This window comes from Lissotriton helveticus, chromosome 7 (assembly GCF_964261635.1).
Source record: "Lissotriton helveticus chromosome 7, aLisHel1.1, whole genome shotgun sequence".
NCBI classification, from domain to species: Eukaryota; Metazoa; Chordata; class Amphibia; order Caudata; family Salamandridae; genus Lissotriton; species Lissotriton helveticus.
In genome coordinates, this window is record NC_136068.1 from 1,928,273,376 (window position 1) to 1,928,296,722 (window position 23,347).

The window sequence follows — 23,347 nt, forward strand, 5'->3', positions numbered from 1 at the left end:
TGCCTTATGTTCCTGCTGTTAACCATGGGTCCCCAGAACGGCAGAAACCCTTTGCGAAGTCCCCAAATTCTTGTCCTGCAGTGTCCTCTTTACTCAAGACACCTCTAACTATCCTTGTCTTGTGGTAATCTGCCGCTGCTGTGTAGGTGGGAGGCAACAGGAACGAAACAAAACATGAGCCCGAAAAGACAGGGGGCAACCATGTATAGGCTCTATCATGGCAGATGAAATAGGTACCCTTAGCTGCTAAAAACGAAGGGGAAGTCTGAGACCCAAAAACATATGTTTTAGTGCAGATACTCTTCCCTAACTGAGCTCTGGGATTCTTGCCATTACCTTGCAGACACAGGTGACCCTGATGGGGTACAATCCAAATCGGGGAAGATCTCTTAGCTTGCTGTTTCTCACTCAGTAGCTCCATATCCGGTCACGTTCCATCCTATGTATACTAGTGTCTCATCTCTTGGGATAGTCTCATAAGAAATGTCTTCCTTTATCATATCTACTATACCCTTAACTAGAGCACTATTCTTAGGAATGTCTGTTACAGAACGTAGGGGGTAGACTTCATGTGCATATATGAACATTGTTCTGTATGCCCACACAGAACCATTGTGGCTGAAAGGCAGGACCAGATAAGGGATACCTTTATCCGTTGTGTGAGGCTTAAGACCACACACCCAACAGTTAGTCGTGTTCATTACTAGTTGGTGTTGGTGCAAAAGCTGAACAAAGGAGTTATTAATAAACTCTAATCTCCTAGCGGATTCATGTTCAGGAAGGGGTTGAAAAGAATGTGAGGAAACAATACAAGGAGGAGGTATAGGCGATGTAGTGGATGCAAATGTTACTCGAAAAGAGAATAAAACATAACTTATTAAAAATATCATCAAACTGAATAACATGAAAATGCACAATATCAAAAAGCTTTTCTTTGTCATTATATTACAGATCCTGGTTTTAAAGTTCACTCTTTTGGCAGGTCTCTCCATCTCGGAAAACTCCATCCTCTCTAAAGTGCTGCCCGCGATGGGAGGTTGTTTCTGCTAAGGAATGCTTCTGTCAGTCCAGGGCAACTCCCTTAGACCAACCAGAACTGCCGACCTAACGTCGTCAGCTGCACCCCAAAGACTTTGGGCAATCGCGGCCCTAGCAGCGGAACCCGGATGGCGGTTCGAAAAACAAAAATAAGCAAGTTTCTCAGATGGGAGAGCTGCACTTTCAAAAATAGCAGGATAAAAAAAGAATTTTATTTATTTGTCCATAGGTCTCGGCCTCAAATGATAGCGCTTTTTCCCAGGTACTGTTTGGTCTTTGAAAAGGAGTTCAGGTTCTGTAGTGTCCAATCGGACTGACGGTGATACAGTTGGTTGCAAAATATTGTCGCTCTCCTGTTCAGTAAGTGTTCCTTTTACACGTGCATCACTGAAAGGCAGAAAACGTGGCACGGTTTCAGTCTCTGAGTCGCCGACACCCTCCTGGACCCACCGGTCATACGGCAGAGGTAAAGGGACCCTTTTACAATGGACCCCGTGGATCCAGTGTTTCTTCCCTTCCACTCGAACAGCTGATCTTGTGGAAAGAAGGACGAGGTGTGGTCCGGTCCACCTGGGCTGGTCGTTCTTGGTTCGCTGGAAGTTCTTGACCAGCACCCAGGATCCAGGGTCAATCTGGTGTCCTGGAGCTTCAGAGACTTGAGGCAGTGAATCATGCACCTGTTGGTGTAAAACACGCAATTTAGCCGTCAATTCGTACAGATAATCAAGCAAAACAGGGTGTTCAATTTCACTGAACTTGGTGGGTCTTGGTACTCCCCATATGTTGGCCGGGCGGCCAAAAACTATTTCATAAGGACTAAGTTTCACTTGCGAATGTACAGTCATTCTGGTGGATAGGAGTGCTAAAGGGAGAGCGTCAGGCCATTTAAGACCTGTGCTCGCTTGGATTTTGGCCAGTTTTAACTTAAGCGTGCCATTATAACATTCTACTAGTCCAGCTGATTGGGGGTGATTTGCAGTGTGGAACTTTTGCTGAATGCCTAGCCCTTCACATACTCTCTTCATCACTCGACCCACAAATTCACTTCCATTGTCACTCCAGACCATTCTAGGCATTCCGAACCTGGGGAAGAACTCTTTCACAAGGGCTTTAGCTGTGGATAAGGCAGTGTTGTCTTTTAGGGGATAGGCTTCCACCCATCTTGAAAAGGCACAAACAACAATGAGTACGTATTTTAAATTGTTGCACCTCTCCATGTGGATAAAATCTAGCTGCAAAACCTCAAACGGATACGTAGGAGGTGCAAAATGACCAGCTGGAGTTGGGGTTTCCCTACCAGGATTGTGTTTCAGACACACCATGCAATTCTTGACGACATTCTCTGCACACTTGGGAATTCCTGAATTTTGCCATACTGGAGCCAACAACTTGCAAATCCCTTTCACGCTGATGTGAGCCATTCCATGAGCCATTGTAACCACTGCAAGCACATATGCATCAGGTAACAACCATCTCTGATGCTCTGACAATTCAACCCAACAACCATTTGCATCCATTCTACCTGTACTTTCTCTCCACATATTCAGCTCTTTCTCTGTAGCTTCAGCTTGAATAGACTTCACACTCTCTATCGTGTCTTCACACATTCCAACATCACCAACCCATCTTGCAGGGCCTGCAACATACATTCGGCTCATTACATTCCTTGCAGTTTCTTTCGCGATTTCGTCAGCAAATGCATTTCCACGACCAACATCATCAGTCACCTTCTTGTGAGCACTACATTTCACAATCGCCACTTGCAGAGGCAAGGTCAGTGATTCAAGAAACTCATTCACCAACTGACCATGCTGAATCTTAGCTACATGCGAAGTCAGGAACCCACGTTCTTTCCACAATCGTCCAAAACTATGAGCCACACCAAATGCATACTGACTGTCGGTATAGACAGTCACTTTCATTCCTTTTAACAACACACATGCTCTCGTAAGTGCAATCAATTCCGCTGCTTGAGCCGAATTATGTGGGATACGTGCAGCTTCAACAATTGTATGCAAAGTCGTGACAGCATATGCTGCAGTCGTATCACCATTCGGGAGCTTGAAGCATGAACCATCCACCCATAAGGTACCATCACATTCAGCAAGAGGAGTGTCCCTAAGATCTATTCTCCCTTTTGTTTCTTCTTCTGTTCTAAGAAAACAATCATGCTGTTCTGAAGCATCTAATTCCTCTACAATTGGCAACAACGTAGCTGGGTTTAGTGTGTTGCATCTTTTTATATGCACATGACTCGCTAACAATGTCAATTCGTAACCTGACAATCGAGCACTAGTTAAGAGCTGTGTCTTGGTTCTGTTTAACAACGTGTCTACTGCATGTGGGACCATTACGACCAGCATTTTATTCATCACTAGACCAGCAGACTGTCGAATAGAAACAGCTGCTGCTGCTGTAGCTCTTAAACAACTTGGTAATGCTTTAGCTACAGGATCCAAAGTCGACGAAAAATATGCACATGGGCGCTGCTTGTCTCCAAACAACTGATAATGCACAACCCTCTTTCTCATGGACATACAATGTAAAGGGCTTACTGTAGTTGGGTGTACCTAACACAGGAGCCGAACATAATGCTGTGCGCAATTCAAAAAAAACGTTTCTGACACTCTTCAGACCAAGGAACGGGATTGGGTGTATCTTTACACGTTAATGCCACCAAAGGTTTGGCTAATAACGAAAAATTTGGTATCCATTGCCTGCAATATGATGTAATGCCCAAGAAAGCACGCACTTCTCTCTGTGTTCTTGTCACACTCAATTTCGCTATTGCCTGAATTCTTTCTGGGGTCAGTTTCCTTCCCTCCTTCGATAAGAGATGACCTAAGTAGGTCACTTCTTGTCGACAATATTGCAATTTTGAGAGAGACACTTTGTGGTGCAAATCACACAAATGACGCAACAATGACAACGTGGCTTCTTTACAGATTTCCTCAGTATCTGCAGCAACAAGCAAATCATCTACATACTGAATGATGGTAGCGCCATCAGGTAAAACAATCGTATCAAGCTGTGTCTTTAGAGCTTGACTATATATTGATGGACTTTCACAGTAGCCCTGTGGAGCGCGTTTAAAGCGGAAGCTGCGACCTCCTAAACTGTAGCCAAAAATATCCCTGCTCTCCTCAGCAATCGGGATGCTGAAGAAAGCATTCTTCAAGTTAATCACTGAAAACCAGGTTGCAGAAGCTGGAATCATAGTCAATAATGCAGTAATGTCAGGAACAACTGGAAATTGTGGCACAACTATTTTATTCACCTCTCTAAGATCAATCACGAATCTGAGAGGGATCAGTTCGTTTTAAAACAGGCAGAACAGGGCTATTGCAAACGTTGCCTCTTGTCTCTTCAACCATATCTTTTTCAATCAGATCGTAAATGATCGCTAACAACGCTTTTTCACCTTCACTAGAGATTTTGTATTGGGGAATTCGTGGCATTTTAACATTGGCTTTCAATGTTACAACATACGGTGGTATTTCCAAAAGACCTACATCATTAGGACCAGTAGCCCAAAGAATATTAGGGAGAGATGACAATTCTGTTGGAAGTTTATCCCTCGACAAATACATTGGAGAAACCACTTTCTTACCCAGTGTAAGTCGTACTCCAGAAGGAGAACAGTACAAAGTCGCATACAATCTTTTCAGCAAATCTAATCCTAGCAAGTTTTCACCACAACCTGTTGTCAGAATAAGGGGTGCTTTGAATTCACAAGGTCCAACAGAAAGGGACAAAGGGTCAGAAATCGGGTTTCTAACTGGGGTGCCAGAAAAACCTACAGAAACATTCATTTTGCCAGACAAAGGTGCGCCAGGGAGTTTGGAGTGCATAATAGAACTCTTTGTAGCACCAGTATCCAACAGAAAAGGTTCTGACACACCTGATGTAATCACCTCAACGTAAGGTCCACTCTGATCTACTGGAACTGAAACAACTCCCTCTCTTTGTCTATGGCTGTCCTAGCAATCATTACCGTCCATATTCTCATCTTCTGCATAGTAATCATCAGCGTAGTACTGAGCCGTCCTACCAGATGCATTATTCTGCTGATCAAATCTATTCATAGAATTTTGAGGCGGAAGGGGACGAGCGTTCTGGGGGAAATTTCCACGACCTCTACCTCTAGGAGCTTGTTGAACACCTCGACCTCTTACACCAGAAGCACCATTTGCGCGCTGTAATAAAATAGGACAACTATACTTGAAATGACCCTTTTCCTTACAATATGAACACTGATTGGGGCCTACAGGGATACGTGGTTGAGTATACTCGACTCTTTGCGAGTTCCTCTGATACTGTTGAGGCTGCTCATAATTATTCTGATAGTTACTCTGACCACCATTATTCTGGCCACCACCACCACGTGGCGGATATGCTTGCTGTAACAAAACCTTCGTTTTCAACTCTTTAGTTTTCTTTTCTGCTCTTTCTTTCTCGTCTTTGTCTCGATTTTCGTAGTACTGTGCAGTAGCCAATATCTGTGCTGAAGAGGAAACTGCCCATAAACTCTCTGAATCTTTTAACTTCTTACACAACTCTGGAAGCAGATTGTGCACAAATTTATCGACGAATAGTCGTTGGCCACCTTCTGTGCTCATATCTTGACCACTGTGGTCGACAAACGTCTCTTCAAACCTGGTGAAGAAATCTGAAACGTTTCATCTTTCTTCTGCTTACATGCAGACAATTTATCCCAGTTTACACGCATGGCAGGCATTATCGTTTTCATATAATCAATTATTTTACCAGGAAGTTCAGCTACTAAAGGTTCAGGCTAGCACCACCAACTTGTCGGCCATCTGCAGCAGTAATATTAGCCCATGAGTCACCTAACTCCTGATCATGATCTGCATGACGAATCTTTCCCCATAGAAGCTGTGGAACAACGTTCCCAAACAACATGTCTATGTCTGCTAAATTCATGATACATGACCCTGCAGTCTGTGACAACTCTTTGTAATACCCTGCGGGATTTTTACGGGGATCAGGCAATGTCTGTTTAGGGCCAAAACTTCAGCTCGCTTCCAAGGAACATGTACCAACACACGCTGAAAATGTGCTGGCACAAGTGGTGGAACATTACCAGGACCAGCTGCTACTTCTTCCTTCCATACTGGAGGAACTTCTCTCATGGGGTACTGTCGCGCCTTTTTCCTACCGGATGCGTCACGCTCAAATAGTGACCGAGAAGTGCCCCCCTTACTCCGATATGACAACAATGTCTCAACCGCTCTCTCGACATCGGGACCTACGATCATGCCCTCTGCAAACTCGAACCGCGCACGACACAACTCGGGCGGATTGTATTCCAGATCATTGTCTTCCAAATCTTCACAGAGAAAAACACACATTTGTTCAAAAACATATCTCTGCTTCGGTGCTTCCCATTGACGGAAGACTTCCATGACAGATTCTACATCATACCTTACAGCATCGATAACCCATTTGTGCGCTAAACGATTCAGTAAATCTCTCTCTCGATAGTCAGGCAGTTGACTCCGCAACTGTCTTCGTTCCGTGTTATGAGTCGTATTCGGCGACCCGAAATAGGGTGAGAGAAGATTAGTAACAGTGTTGGCCATTCTCTGTCGAACGGAAGGAGAAACTGACGGAAGAACGGGCAGAAAAACAGGGTGAGATAAGGCAGGAGCAGAGGCAATGGCAGAGGGAGCATTAGGAGAAATAGAAGGTGCACTGGGCAAAGTCGTAGAGAGCACAGGTGAAGCAGATGTGATCGGTGGGCCTTGAGGAGGCTGCACCGAAGGAGCAGGAGCCAGCTGAAGAACAGCTGGTGGGTGCTGTAGAGGAGCAGGAGGCAATGCAATCACAAGTTGCGCAACTAAAGGTTGCGGAGGTGCCGTGGCATTTTGCGCATAGGGGTGTGGCGAACTTAATAAATGCGCCATTAACGGATCTTTTTCAAGCTCTTTTGCTGCATCTTGCTGAAGAGGCGGCAAAACTGCATAGCATTTATCTATTACCATTTTACGTTGCCTGTGCAACTGCTCACTCATCTGTTCTTCTTCATTGTCTTTAAACTGCATAGCAGCTTGCATTATCGAAATTCCCCTTTCTCTCTTATTTTTCTTCGCTAATTTAATTTCCTTCTGTTTGGCTTCCTTACGCCATAGGCGGAAAGAGTCAAACATCGCCGGCCGGGCTTTCTTCTTGAAAAGTTTAACTTCGAGATTGTCTAAGATTTCCGTGTCAAAGCTACCACATTGGGGCCATTTTAAAACACCATCTTTTCTGGTGTATTTGATCCATACTTCATTGTATGCGATGGGGCCTACTCCATGTTTTACATACAATTCATAAGTTGGAGTTCCAATCGGAGGAACCGGACACGAGTCCTCCAATCGGGAGTCCCTATTACTACAACCAAGACAAAACAAATTTCCAAGTCTGCTAAGACCAGGCACTTCGCTCTCTAGTCTAGCTTCAAACTTCAAAGGATTATCGATTACGATATTTCTCGTGAATACACGAGTCCTTCGGTTTTGGCACTTGCAAGTCCCAAAAGTGATCCCAAAAGGGGATACTGAAACTAAGACCAACTAAGGACTGGGAGACGCTCCACTTATACTTAACTGAGATATCGATGACGTCACCAGAAGACTCGTCTTAGCGTTTCGCTTTACCACACTTCAAGGGTCCAAATCAGGGCGATAGCCAGGGCAGCAGTCCTTTGTAGCCGTCAGGAAGCAGGGAACCTCGCAGCAAAGACCTTCGGACCACGTCGACATGCAGGGGTCGATGAAGTGGTTGGCCTTCCTCCAGAATTTTCACACGAAGCTCCTCACGAACCTCTGGCTGGACCAGTACCGCTGGTATCGCCCGACGTTGGGCGCCAACTGAGGTACTGGGTTTTTCAGAACCGGTACCGAACCGGTAACCCAGTGGTGTCAGGGAACACACCCAAAGACCTCGAGTACTTTCCTGATTTAGACCACAGAAACTCAGAGTCTTCTAGGTGAAGTCAAGGATCGATTTTATTGGCTGCAACCAAGGTAACAGGCGTCCTAGAAGTACAACAGCACGGGATGTATATTCTCAGGAGACTGCTCAATCTTACAAAGCCAGGCTTCTCTTTTTATACAAAATATTAAGCTTCAGGCAAACATTCTTGGATTTACAGTATACTATTCACATATTTTCGTTACAAAGGAAAAGCAGAGTCATGATGACAAGCCCATATTTCAGTTCGTCCAGCCCACAACAAATTACCCGGCAAGGCCCAGCATTTCCATCAGATAACGGTGGACCCCCAATAAAAACGGGCACCTCCCCATCATGAAGTAAGTGAGAGAGAAAAGAGCAGGGACAGGTGTGAGCAAGATTCGGCAGGGTGTGTGTGCGATGAAAAGGGTTTATGGCCTTTTGAGCCTTGATGCTATCTCGTTCGGCCACTGGGAGAGGAACTGACCAAACAGGTTCAGCCTGAGGCAAAGATTTCAGCTTGCCCAGGTCAGAGAAAAGTCAATCAAGGTGTACGTGTCCTTTGGAATCGAATTTGGCTGTATTATAAGCCTATGTAAAGGGCAACTCACAAAATGGCTGCCGTACACAAAATGGAAGCCAAGGGTTCAGAATGAAAATGACGATTTCGAGGTGAAATCGTCACTGGAATATGACGAAAATGCTTGTACATAGTGTACTCGTCATTCTCGGTCTTTTGATACTAAATTCGTCATGTTACGACGAAGTTTTATTCTCGAGTCCAGAATTTTCTGAACCACAGTGGGAGAGCAGTTTAGGCTTATCAGAAGGTAGTGCTAAGCACCTTGCAGTTGTCAGTCTTTACCAGTTGTGGGTGGAAATTCAGGAGAGCAGGGCCACTCTGGAAGTGGGCCTCTGCGATGCTGACATCCTGCGTTGGCTACTCAGTCTCTGTGCAGTGGTAATCCGAATCGGACTCTCACAGGCTCTGTTTGCTGCAAGGGGTCCAGTACCCCGGGTATTGGTCCTGTGCAGGTCCAGTTGGTTCTGGTGCCCTCTCACTTGGAGGGAAGACAGATAGGACCTTCAGGAGCACAGGATCCTCTTTTTGGCAGGCTCCTATGTCAGGCTAGCCGGGGATATCAGTACATCAGACTTGCGTTTTCAGAGCCTGTGGATCTCAGGGGAGTAGCTCCTATACTCCAAGGGAGATTGGTGGCAATTTGTGAAAGGCTAGCAGTCTCCTGGGGTTTTTGGAAGCTGGGCAGCCGCAGGATGAGTGGCTGTTCATAATTGTCGAGACTTTACGCGGCAGGCAGGGTTTGGTACCAAAAGTCCACAGCAGTCTTTAGTTCTCGCTTTTCTCGCAGCTCTTCTTTGTCCTCTTCTTCTTTATCCATTGAATTGGACTTCCTGGTTTCAGGATGCCACATAAATACTATATTTAAGGGTGTTAATGGGAGTGGGAGTGGCAGGTAATAGCCAATGGGCTACTTACCTTTAGGGTGTCTACACCCTCTATATGACCCCTTCCTGTGGGAAGTGGGCATAACACTGACCCAGAGAGCCCGATTCTACCAAAACGTAGATGGTGGAATTCTAAAACTGGTATCCACATAGGGTAGCCAACCTTAGGGATGGAAATAGCCAGAGAGGGGGGGACGCTTCCTGACTAGCTAATTTTTGCGTCTGTCCCGATGCCAAATAAGCCTAGGGCAGGGGGTGGCATTTCCCCAGCCTGGGGAAGCCTTAGGTCACATATCAAAGTCGGCAAATGCCTTTGATGCCTCCTGCCTTGATATGCTGATCACTTAGCCATCCTGCTTGGAGAAGGAGACAGCACCTCTGGCCGGAACAGGCTTGTTTCTGCCATCAGCAAGCATGAGCTCTCACCTGTGGAGGGTCAGAAGCCTGTCTGTGGTAGCAGGATGGTCTACACCAGTCAGCCAGAGCACTAGTAGTCGGTAGGTTTTCAGGGGCACCTCTAAGGTGCCCTCTGGGTGCATGTATTAATAAGTCCATTGATGGAATCAGTGTGGGTTTATTAATACGAGATGTTTGATACCAAACATCTCTAGTTTTAATGAAGCCACACTGTAGCTGGGGAACTCGTAAATACCAGTGTCCAACATGTGTACTCAAAATGTCTTCTCTGTTCACTTTTAATATCTAAGAATCAACTTAGGCAATACAGGGACATATCTGCTCATGCAGATATGTCCACACATGTAGTAGCGTTCACCCTGCCTTAGGGCTGCAAGGCCTGATGTAGGAGTGACTTACATATACTGCATGCAGTGTAGGCAAGTATTGCGCACAGGAGGTGTGCCATGTCATGTCTTCACTTTCCTCTGCACCATCGCACACAGCCTGCAACGGCAGGTTACATGTTGGCGCTGAGGGGGTCCTTTAGGGTTGCACAATACATGCTGCAGCCTTTAGAGACCCTCTTTAGCCTCCTTGCCCTGGGTACCAGGGGTACCATTTACTAGGGACGTATAAGGGGTGCTAAAGATATTGCCAAGCTGGGGAACAATTATTCAGTTTTAGGGAAAGAGATCTGGCACTGGGGACCTGGATAGCAGGAACCCAGTGCACTTCTGTCACACTTGCATCAGATACCAAGTAAAATGTGGGGGTAACAATGTAAAAAAGGGGCACTTTCCTGTACTTATGCTCCCTATTATCCAGTTATTTAGAAGATTGCAAAGATGCAAAACACATACGACAAGAACAGGGTTAGAAAGTGTTACATTTAATAAGGTAGTGGGGTGGAAATTAAGAGAAAAAAAATGAGTTGGATCTCTGCTTTGTCGTGTAGGCACAACTGCGATATAAGGCGATACATTATTTTTAATATGCCCCTTTAAAATGGAACATTACGCCCTAACAAGTTCAACAATTAGATTTCAGTATCTTTTATCCGAAAAACACCAAAGCCCGTCAGGTGTTTTAATAAGGATGCGCTACTTGTTCCCGGAGTGAATAAAAAAAGCTCCTCCGGAGTGTATTTGCAAACATGTATCAAGCAGTCTGTTAAGATCTTCTCATGCAGTAGGACTTGGGTTTGAGGGAATCTGTGTCACCGACGGTGGCGGGCGCCTTGAGCAAACAGGAGCAGGTCAACTCTATATCCCACAACAGTCATTACCGTAGCCCACAAACCCCACCCCAGGGTGCCAAGCATCCACACTCAAGCATAGATCCATATTTTAGGTGTGCCAACACACTCTTAAATGTGCAACACCAGCATAAGCGCACATCAACTCAGAAGCCCGGTGCCACTCTGGCACCTACAGCAATGAAGAGTTCAGCAAGAGCAGCGTGTGCAGGTCATTTACCAAGCCCAACAGAGAATCAATCTGTCAGTCAGCTGATAATGCACCCTGCTGTATAGGCGCATCGAGATGAGGGCTACAATATTTCATAGGTCTTGTACACACATCCTTTTGTTTGAAGGAATAAAGACAGAGTAAAGGCAGGGGGTGCTTTAAAATGACTTAAGCAAAACAAGGTCAACATTTTATAGCTAACTGCTGACCTGTGTTGGCATCAATGTTGATTCCTCTGTTTGTTTTCTGAGAATTTTCCAGACAAAGGGTTTCCTCTCTCTTTCTTAGAAATAGTACATCAGAATCAATGATGGTGTGATCTGCTGCATAAAGAAATAAACATGTTAAACAACACATTTTTAAAGATTTCATTTTAGAGTTCTTTCCCTACATTTGTTAATGAATCTACCCCACTCTTTACATCTCGCGCTGTCGCAATCCATCTTGCAATACATCATGGCACGTTGCACATTTTTAGACCAGCAGTACGTTGCAGTACAACTTCCCAATTATATCCACCCTCCATCTCCCTGCAACTATCTGCTGATGGATTTCATACAAGATTAAAGACAAATAAGTGGACAAAAAAACATTTTCACTGAGGAAAGCAAACTGTCAACTTCAGAGATGAGAAGCAAAGATCAAGTTACCCTGACGTCCTAAAGGCAGTGCCGCCTAATACATGAGTTTTCCTCTTATTCAGACATCTTTTAACAAAGTCCCTCATCGAGGAGAAACCTAGCAAAGCATTTTGCTTGTAAGGGGGTGGGTGGCAGATAGTTCATGGTGGGTACCTTGAGTCACTTTGGTTCTGCACATTTCTTTTTTCCTATTTCTTTACTTGTCATACCACTAATCTATTATGTATCCCTAAGCTGCTGCTTTCATGTGTAGGCTTGTCCAAGAAGTTGCTTCTCATGTTTTCACATCCAGTTGCACCAATCCTCTCATTACATTCAGGGTTGTCAGAAGGAGGTTTGGGGTTGGCAGGCATTATTCCGCAGGCCGTGTGTTTTAATGTATTTATAGACTTAGAAGTGAGCATGCTCTGTTTATCAATGATGAAGCCGCTAACGCAGCTTATACCACATGAAGGCGCCAGGTTCTGGAGGTGCCATGTTTTCCCTTTTCTGTAGGACAATTTTTTTAACCTAGAAACAGATGCTCAGCTGATGTTGTGCCCCACATGAGGTTTTGGACTTGGGCCCAGCAAAAATTCTGCCATGCTAGATTTCCATCCCCTTCAAGAGACCCAGCTAACCAGCAGCAGTGCGTATTCAACTTGTAAATTGGAAACGTTTTAAATGTTTAAGAGCCCACGTACCTTTGGAGAAGTTTCTACCAATTCCAGCTTCATCTATGCCGTACCAGCTGCTGCAATACAACTCCTCCTCCTGCTTAATCCGAAGAAGAATGTCTGGATGGGTGGCAGAATAGCCTGAAGAGGAAGCACATTCATTAATAGAAGAGTAGAGATCGACTTCAGGTGGGGAGAAAAGGGTGGTATAGAAAGCAAAAAATTCAAGTAACTTATGATGTCTTCACTTGCCATTATGTGCCCCAGCATGAGCACTTCATTGAGCTTATGACTGTCTAGTGCCTCCTAAATGCCGGATTTCAGTAGACATTCCATCAACTGACTTTGTTTGGACTTGTGTGTTTTTAGAACAGTTCATGCGTTGAGTGTACTGGTTTCACTGCTTTCTTTTACATTTTTTTCTCATAAATGTTGGACTCTGTTCAAGGCACACTTGCGCCCAGTCACCCAGTCTTCAGTGCCCATCGGGCATGACCTGCATATTCATACAATGTACCTTTTGGTATGTCCTGTGCCCAGTGTCCTCCTGTCCTAGATCTTGAAGGACACATGGCTTGCTCTTTTGCCAAAATTTGCACCAAGTCCTTCCACCTTCACAGTCCTATGGAGCATGGCCTTTCGCAATGCTCAGGAGGTTCGGAACACATGGCATGGCCTTCAACATCAACCTACGGGATGGCCCTCTACTCTTAGTGTCCATTTGGGCCATGAAAGCGGGATTTTTGTAAGATTTAATAAACGGAAGAAGCAGTGTACAGGCGGCTGTTTGTCAAACCATGCCATTAAATGTGTACATTTTTTGTAAACTCCTCTTTGCAGTTTCTGAACCTTGCACCACAATTTTTCATGATTTGTGGGAGAAGTAAGTTGGTTGTATACCTCTGGGGTGTGCCTTTGAGTTTTCCTTTGTCTCCTTGGGGTCAGGAAATGCTTTGCCTTTTTCCACGGCTCCCTACAATTAGGTTTTGTGACAGGTTCCTAAACTCCAGTTTGTGGTTTGGAAACAGCTCACATCTGTAATGACAGGCACAACAAAATGTGCATGCCTTTGCATCCAGGCGGTTGTTCTTGGTTTTAGAAACAACTCACAGCTTGCAAACAGATTTGAGCGGGTAGCGAGGCACAACACCCTAGGCCAACCAGTTTTGGACTTTTAGGCTCGGTCCAGCTGCCTCTACATTTTGTTTCTTTTAATTTCCACATCAAATCTGGAAGAATTTAAGTCAAACTGCAAACAGGGGCTATTCTGGGCCAAGCTAGATATTTGTGGCAAGTCTGGTGATTCCTGACTGCAAAATGCCCTACAGCAGTGTGAATATGTAATGCAAGTATTGGGAACCTCCTAAACATTTTCTTCCCTTTGACACATATACACACTAAGGGCCTTATTACCAGTGCTCAGGTATTTTCAAATGGGCTTTTATCAGTAGTTACTGCACTCACCAGGAGTACGAGGTGTAGTGTTTCAGGCAGACATTTCCACTGCTGAAAGAAGCTAAATTCTTGTGAAACACCAAGAAAAAAAGTGGAAATAAGCGTGGAAACATCATTCTCAAAGGTTATTCCCAAAAAGCAAAAGTTACTTGTAATCTTAGTTTTCCTACAGAGGATTTGTCATCAAAGTCATGAGCCCTGAATTATCCCATCCACATGAGGGATCCTTTAGCACTTAAAAAAATGAAAATAGATTGATAGACACACTTATGTATACATACCCACACACGAACCCACCCGACCCCTCCCATCCCCTTTGTTGAAAAAGAACAGAATTGACATAAAGAACTTTTCTGCAGGCCATTAAAAGGCAAAGTCTAAAAATTAGCCACATTTCGGTAATTTTTATTTTTAGAATGGAAGCCAATTTTGTCCAAATACTCCAAAATTCAATAAAATGGGACTAGAAATATTTATTTAAAGCCAAAGAAAATAAAAGCATGACAATGTTAGCCTAAACCTGTCACTCTGCCTTTAAGGAATCTTCCTGTTCCAGTATCCCATGATGCACCACAGCTGATATTCAGGTCAGGCAAGAAGGATCATGGGTACAGGACATACATTGTTTTTTTTCATTCATCAGGAGTGGCGGGAAATATGACAATATAAGGACTTGGTCCGTTCTGACCCATATTGGGTGTTTTAAGTGAAATAGGAGTGCACATAGACACTTGATTGAAGTAACAAGGCACTTTATAAATTACTTTATTAATATTTGAAGTATTTGAAGTGCAGATCCTGATGTGATGTGATATGTGGCAATTAAAACTAAGCCAGAGGTAATATGGCACTCTCAAGCCAATGAAACTAATGTATACAATGCTGTTGCAAGTAGTGTCTCAGTGACTGAGGCCAAGACTTGCTGCTCAGTAAAATGTCATACAGCAAAATACTTTGTTGAGCTGAAACATTTGTAACCTGGGACACTCACACCTTCAGAGATCCTGCAAGATATTTAAAGATGTTGACTTACATGAGATGTTGTCCATCATCTCTGCTCTTGTTGATGAATCCTGTGGATTGACGAAATCCTCATCGCCTTTCTTAATGCGTACTAAAGTGTCAGGATTGACAATCTGGTATCCTGGAATTGGAAGAGATGATTAAGATGTTGATTGGAATGGGAAGGGAAGGGGTGTGCTACACAAAGATGTCTCCACATGTATCTGTTTATTTAAAACAAACAAATCAGGATATATTCATAATAAACTGGAGTAAACTCTCAATGCATACTCTTTTAGACAATGGAATAATTACTTAGGGACACAGTTGGACTTTAATACTTTAACCCCTTCAGTGCTAATGACAAGGGTAACTCGTCATGGAGTTTCCATTGATTTCAATGGAAAGTCAATGGAAGTGCATCATGTGCCTTAGCAGCCAAGTGGTTAAAACATGAAAGCAAAAGCTAGGAAAACAAAAAAGTCTAACAAATCTAAAGATTGATATTCCCCAGACATTTATTCAAAACAGAACTATGCAAAATCATGTTCTGGGAAGATGATGACAAAATATTCAATAATGTGTTAACTCCTAAAGCGGTGACAAGATTTGAGCTTGAGAACCTTGGACCCTCCAAACTCTGCATTCAATGCTAATGTATCCAGTATAGTTAATGCATGGACGTAAAAAGGGATGTGCTCAGTGGCTGGGTTGCAGACATGAGGTTAAGACCAGTGTTAGCTATGTTGCTTGAGCAAACACCCTTATTCTGGGCAAACAACTTCATCCCCTACGCCTAACATTGTAACTACTTGTACTTTTAAGCATAATATACTCCGCACAATAAGCAAATATGTCAGATATATTGGTTATGGACAGATCTGTATTGTAAACAACCATTTGTTAAAGCATTACGGAAAAACCCAATACTGGAACACCTTTGTAGTATTCACATATACTGATGTCTAGTGACGTATAATATCTACTGTCGCTACAAGCTACAGAAATGATATAATAACAACTTGTGTAAATGTTTACTAAAAACCAATAAAACAGATTTAATAAAAAAAAAACATTCTAACTACTTGTGTTGTGTTGTTCAAAGTACTTGTGTTGTTCAAAGTACTTGGTCGTATTGTTTGAAGTACTTGTGTTGTGTTGTGCAAAGTACTTGTGTTGTTCAAAGTACTTAGTCGTATTGTTCGAAGTACTCATGTTGTTCGAAGTACTTGTGTTGTTTGAAGTACTCATGTTGTTCGAAGTACTTGGTTGTATTATTCTAAGTACTTGTGTCGTGTTGCTCAAAGTACTTGTGTTCGAAGTACTTGGTCGTACTGTTCGAAGTACTTGTGTTGTGTTGCTCGTAGTGCTTGTGTTGTTCGAAGTACTTGGTCGTATTGTTTGAAGCACTTGTGTTGTGTTGCGCAAAGTACTTGTGTTGTTCAAAGTACTTGGTTGTATTGTTCGAAGTACTCATGTTGTTCAAAGTACTTGTGTTGTGTTGATTGAAGTACTCATGTTGTTCGAAGTACTTGGTCGTATTGTTCGAAGTACTTGTGTCGTGTTGCTAGTAGTACTTGTGTTGTTCGAAGTACTTGGTCGTATTGTTCGAAGTACTCATGTTGTTCAAAGTACTTTGTCTTGTTTGAAGTACTCGTGTCGTGTTGCTCAAAGTACTTGTGTTGTTCGAAGTACTTGCGTTGTGTTGCTCGAAGTACTTGTGATGTTCAAAGTATTTGGTCGTATTGTTCAAAGTACTGTGTCGTGTTGTTCGAAGCACTTGTGTTGTGGTGTTCGAAGTATGTGTTTCCACCCCGCATTCCCATCACATGCAGTTTTAGCTGGACTTCATGCTGTTCTATGAAGAGACCGCATACCTGAGAAGCTCCCTGTAAAGCACTCTGCTGCTGCTTTACCTTTTTCGTTTGATTGTTTTATACAAACAAACAAAGCAGTATTTGACAATGAACAGACAACCTCACAGAGACCCCTATATATGTAATATATCTTTCGTCACCGAATGCTTAACTAGATATTTAATAAGCAAAATCCATGAACTGATTTTGCTCTGCCCATTGCTGAGACCTTCGGTAATCGTGTGCAAGTGGATACACGGAAAGAAAAGGAAAAAGGCTCAGATTACAAAAAGGGGTGGTTTGAACACAGTCCAATTATATCAACACGATATTCTGCTCAAGAACAGATAATTGGAAACAGTCCATAACAAATGACAAGGGGTGAATGGGGACTTGTGATGTCCTAGGCCTGACTCTTCTGTGGCTGAGGGACACGGGATGCCATTAGGAGTGGACTGCTGGTACTGTGAGGCGACTTACAATGGGTTACAATGGTGAAACACAGATAGCTTTGGCAAACACATTTGAGTTAAATTAGGGTCTAGGCGTCATTCGAAGTTATTTTGGGGATTCAAGTCCCCTGCCTCATAGTCTAGGCGTCTCATGCATATGTTTGACCCAAATCATCATGCAGATATCAAGTTACAAGATCACCTGACTTGGCCCACCATCTTCTTTGATGAGACAGTATTTGAGACATTCGCCATATCGTGAAGCAGTGTCACAGCTACTGTTATTTTAATATCAATACCACAGGATGCAGATATGTGATGGGGAACTGTGACCAGATCAGCGATAGAATCTGGCAGCATATAAAATACACAACAACCATTGGCATAACCAATAGGTCTGGCCTTTTTGACCTTTTGGCTTTGCCAATGAGGTGCAACGACATGAACATGCTGCTATTTGTCACGATGCTGCTAGTGGACACGTCATTCTGTAGGTATGCACATGCATGAGTCAACACGCATGTACACGTATCGACACAAAAGCACACACCTATGGAATGCCCTGGCTGCCATTAAAAAATATATATATTTACAGTTACAACATGCAGATACCACTTGGAGCAGTAAATAAAAAAATTTAGTTGTGTGGCAGCAGAGGGCTCCAACAAAAAATGGCTTCTGCTTTGGAAGCATGTGGTAAATAAATAATTAATTACCGGTACTATTTTTGAATACATTAACAAATAACAGATAGCTCAATAAATAAGAGGCAGGATCCGATGTATCCGAGTTTGAACAGGCTTTATTCAGGCAAAAGGGAAGGGACTGGAACGGGACAGCCTGAAATAAAATAGGAAGGAAGGAAGGCAGCTGCACCCGTTCATTAACAGTGCAGTGTATATATAGTAAGACATTTCAAATACATTACATGCAGTAGGCGTAACTTATGACAAGCGTAAGATAAGAACACATGGGCGGAAACAGAAGGCGTGCACAGGGCGTGTACGTAGACATGTGATGTGAACGTCACAGAAGTGTCATAAAGTGGGCGGAAACATGGAGGGGGCTACCTGAGAGCAGCTAGGACCTTTAACCTAGTGGTGCGCGCAAACGGGCAATGACGTGTTACCAGGGAGAACTGGGGGCTATGACTTCTGCACTAGAAGAGGAGACTAAAGTCTGCGGTGTCAGGACGACATGTACCTATAGCATATCTGGTATCTCGTGTTTGGAGTACATGTTGATAGCATCTAAAAGTTATCAGGGCAAAGGCTACTGGACACTAAGGCTGGTGCATGCATCTATTCTACATGTATTGCGTGTGCTATGAATCTTCTATGAATATTAATACAGTATTTCTCTTACATGGAGACAGAAAGACTAGACTATAGCTGAAACTGTTTATGCGGTTCAGTAGCTTAGGAATGCAGAAGACGAGAGCTGAACTGATAACTAGAAGCATAACATATTCTTGGCAGACAGGCAGGCAGAGCCAGGCCGGGCACCGCGCTGCTTGGCAGGAAGTAAGTGAAGGGTCAGGGATGCAGGTGGGGGCTGCATCGCTCCTCGGAGAGGGTTTCAGGAGACTGGAGCTTGAATCTGGTGTCCGGGCCCTTTTTGAGGCCTAGAAACGGGGACAATGCGGTGAATTAACGTGCATAATGTGCATAATGTAAAACGTGGGCAACATAGGCCTAATACTCGTTGCTTTCACGAGAACTGGATACTGACATACTAGAGTTGGACACAACTATAATTGCGTCTTAAATCGATCATAGGGGGATATATGCATATCGATCATGCACATATAACATAGGATGGGGAACACGTAGGCACATATAACAAGGCAAAATATAATTTTCCTCATTCCCTCCTTGTGACCTACGTTTCCATCAGGAAACATCAATATTCATGATACCATCTATCTGTTCATATAGCATCATTTGCTCGTCTCGAATTGTCTTGGAACGGGACTTAGGACTAGGAATACAAGAGGTAGCACACAAGCCGCAAATCGCAGGGCCACATTGTAAACAGAGGCAGCAACTGAATATGATCATTACTGCTATACCTAGGAATGACAATACTTTCCATCCCCAGGCAGATATGATACTCCAGAGCCAACCGGACCATGTCCAGGTGCCTGGATTCTGGTGTAACTGATGGGCAATTTTATGAAGTCTGGTTATAGCTGAATAAACAGACGGCCCGTTATTAGGAATGAAAATGCAGCAACTAGATCCGATGACTCTACATGCTCCTCCCCTATCGGCCAGTATGACGTCAAGGACGAGACGATTTTGGAGCACAACAAAACGCATAGCAGATTGTTCTTCGGTTAAGTTACCTAGAGCGGAAGTAGTCTCATTCACTACTGCTTCAAGGGTTCTGGTTAGCCTACGTATTAATTTACTATTCTGGACAGGGCCTATGAAGAAAAAGAAACCTTTATTGAAGTCTTGATATTGTTCTAGGGCAGTTTCAGTTTGATCGACAATTGGGGACTCAGTCTCCCTTCTATGTCTAACGTGTACTAGATGTGTGTTTCTGTGATAATCGGATGGGGCTAGAAAAACTGGTGGCAGTAGGAAGACAATATAACATGTTCCATCCCAATCTAGGGGCAGACGTACATATGCGGTCTGACCACACACAAAATAAGAATGACGTGAGGTTTTGAAAATAGATTTCCCACTGTCACTATACTCGACCATAGTAGTACAATCACTATGTCCTACATGTGCGGAACCATAATTCGCCTTTAACTGGTAGAACTGAAATCGCAGGCAAATCTGGAGTAGTCTCGGACTGAACATTCAGAACCATGAAATTCGAGGAATAATTACCTAAATCATATACTTCATTTTCTAGATCTAACCCTGTTCTATGGGAAAGACCTTCCTTGTCTGGGAAACATGTTCGATTCAGACGGGACATATCAGTGGAGGATGACGTTAACGTGGACCATGCTCCACACGAACCATTATGTGAAAACGGATAAGGAAAGAGTGGCAGAACTCCATTCGGTGTCTGGAAAGGGGGGAGTCGACCACACACCCAACAATTAGTGGCATTGCTGGTCTGGTGTGAATAGTGCAGCATTCGGATAAAAGTATTATTACGCATAGCAAGACGATAGGATAACTCGTGAGGAGGCAGGTCACTAAATGTGTGCTCTACTGTAACATTAGAAAACATATGTACATGTGAAATAGAAAAACATAAATGTAACGCATAACTGATGCATGTAACCATAAGGCTTAAAAATAATAGAAAGAACAGAGTAACTATACATCGACTGCAAAGATTCTTTCGATAGCGTATTCTCTTAGAGTTTTGGCTAACTCTCTCACTGTGTGGGTCTGTCTTATACATGTCAGGAACCTGTCTAACCGTTTCACCCGAGAGGGACTTAGACAATTAAACTGGCTGACTTACTAGACCTTAGTTTTGATTTATACTCCTGCTGCGGAGTTTTCTCTAACAAGGGAAGTTTAGATTCAGTTTCTGGGCAGTCCTTGAGAAAAGTTTTTGGTTTGAGTCCATGAAATTTCTTGACGTGGCTCACGTGTAGCCACCCTTTTCTGTTTTCAATCTTCACTGCTGTCCGGGTGGTGAGGAGAACGAGGCGGGGCTCCTTCCAGCGGGGCTCCAGCGGACTTGAACGATCAAAATTTCGGATCAGCACGAAATCCCCCGGAACGATCTCGTGTGGTTTCACATCGGTGTTGTCTGGGAATGCAGCGGCAACCTGTGAACGACAAGATTGTAGTGCAGACATCAAGGAAGCAAGGTAATCTGTCAGCATATTACTATCAACATCGGTAATTATACGGGGTCTAGGTGTACCCCACATGTTCGGGGGACGACCAAACACTATCTCATACGGAGACAGACCTGAACGGGAGTGAGCGACCATTCTCATATAGAAAAGGGCGACTGGCAGTGCTACTATCCAATCTACACCTTTCTCTGCACATACTTTAGCAATGCGGATTTTCAGAGTGTGGTTATGTCTCTCTACGAGACCGGCTGCTTCAGGATGGCGTACACAATGGAACTTCCACTGGTACCCTAACAGAAGGGAAACTTGTTTCATGAGCTCGGATGAGAATGGCTGGCCGTTATCTGAATACACGACCCTAGGTAATCCATAGCGGGGAAAATACTCACGAACCAACTGCCTGGCAGTGGTCGCAGCTGTGTAATCTGGAACTGGATATGCTTCTGTCCACCTGGACACAGCGCATACAACTACGAGGACATACTTGAAACCTCGACATCGCTCCTTCTGAATATAATCCATCTGGAGGACTTCAAAAGGGTGGTCAGGAGGATGGAATCCACCTTGTTCCACCGGGACACCTTTACCTGGATTAAACTGACAACAGATCATGCAGGTACGTACTTTCTGTTTGGCTGCTGCTCGTAAATGCTTGTTGAACCAGATATTCTGGATACTGTCTAACATGGCTTTTTCTCCTAAGTGTGCTGGACTATGTGCGGTGTTAATAATGACTTGAACCATAGAGTCGGGGAGAAACCATGTGGCTTTTCCCTTCGTCAACCATCCTTGATCTGTCTGGACCCCTCCTTGTTCAGACCAATTCTTGATTTCTTCTGGAGTGGCATGTAACTGTATATCTATGACATCTTGTGTTGGGTCCTTAACTGTCATACAAGTAGTCTGATCTGGAATGTGTGTCGGTGTCGTGTTAACTGGAATGTCTGGAGTCTGAGCTGTAAGCTTGGCTGTTCGATCTGCTAGATCGTTACCCTGGGAAATGATGTCAGTAACTTTCGTATGTGCTTTGCACTTCATGATGGCGATAGCTGTCGGTAAATGTATTGCATCTAACAGAGCTTGAATGAGGGGGCCATGCTGAATCTTGGTTCCATGAGAAGTCATAAAACCTCTTTCTTGCCAGAGCACTCCAAAGTCGTGTACGACTCCGAATGCATAACGTGAATCTGTGTATATGTTTACTTTCAGGTTCTTGGCACGTATGCAGGCTTGGGTCAGAGCGACGAGCTCTGCTGCTTGAGCAGACAGGGTGTCAATACGATGTGTTTCTATAACTTCGGTGTCAGTAGTCACTGCATACGCGGCTACTAGTTCTCCTGTACTAGTTCTCATACATGAACCATCCACATAAAGTGTCAGGTCGGGATCAGGCAATGCAATGTCTGTCAGGTCTTGTCTTGGCTTTGTCATGGTGTTAACAACTTCCACACAGTCATGTGTGGCAGGATTTGAGGTAACTGACGGTAACAGTGTAGCTGGATTTAAAATGTTGCAGCGTCTGATTTCTATGTGTGGCTGGAACAGTGTCAATTCATAACCTGTTAAACGTGCAATTGTCAAGTGCTGAGTCTGAGTTCGATTCAAAAGAACTTCCACGGAGTGTGGAACTTGTACTGTCAGGGAGTGTCCTAACACTATGGAATCACTTTGTCTGATAGCTAGTGCTGTGGCTGCAACTGACTTGAGGCATGCAGGCAGCGCCTGGGCCACCGGATCTAATGTGCTAGAAAAATAAGCACAGGGCTTGTATTGTCCTGCTTGATCTTGTGTGAGAACAGATAATGCAGTACCATCACGTTCAGTAACAAAAAGTGTAAAAGGCTTACTGTAGTTTGGTGTTGCTAGAACAGGTGCATTACATAAAGCTTTCTTTAACTCATTGAAAACAAGTATATGTTCCTGGGTCCAAGGGAGGACAGTCGATACGGCTGCCTCCTGTGTCGTTAACTGTATTAGTGGCTTGGCTAGAAATGCGTACTGAGGAATCCATTGTCTGCAGTAAGAAGTGAGGCCGATAAAAGCTCGTACCTTCTTCTGAGTCTTGGGCTGTGGAAGACGTGCTATTAACTGGATACGGTCAGGTGTCAACTGCCTACCCCTCTTGGACAGTAAGTGTCCTAAATATACCACTTGCTGGACACAGAATTGTA

The 23,347-nt window shown here is 43.9% G+C and overlaps 1 protein-coding gene across 5 annotated transcripts in view; it reads right to left on the reverse strand.

Moving 5' to 3' along the window:
• LOC144770906 (uncharacterized) overlaps positions 1-23,347 on the reverse strand; it is a 330,820-nt gene that overhangs the window by 250,735 nt on the left and 56,738 nt on the right. For 4 of the 5 annotated variants that reach the window (XM_078655702.1, XM_078655697.1, XM_078655699.1 and 1 more), the window contains exons 3-5: positions 15,116-15,226; positions 12,655-12,768; positions 11,540-11,653 (exon numbers count right to left, since the gene is read on the reverse strand). In XM_078655702.1, the coding sequence (XP_078511828.1) occupies positions 11,540-11,653; positions 12,655-12,768; positions 15,116-15,226 (339 nt within the window). The remainder of the gene's footprint in view (positions 1-11,539; positions 11,654-12,654; positions 12,769-15,115; positions 15,227-23,347) is intronic. The other variant, XM_078655698.1, reaches the window with a different exon arrangement.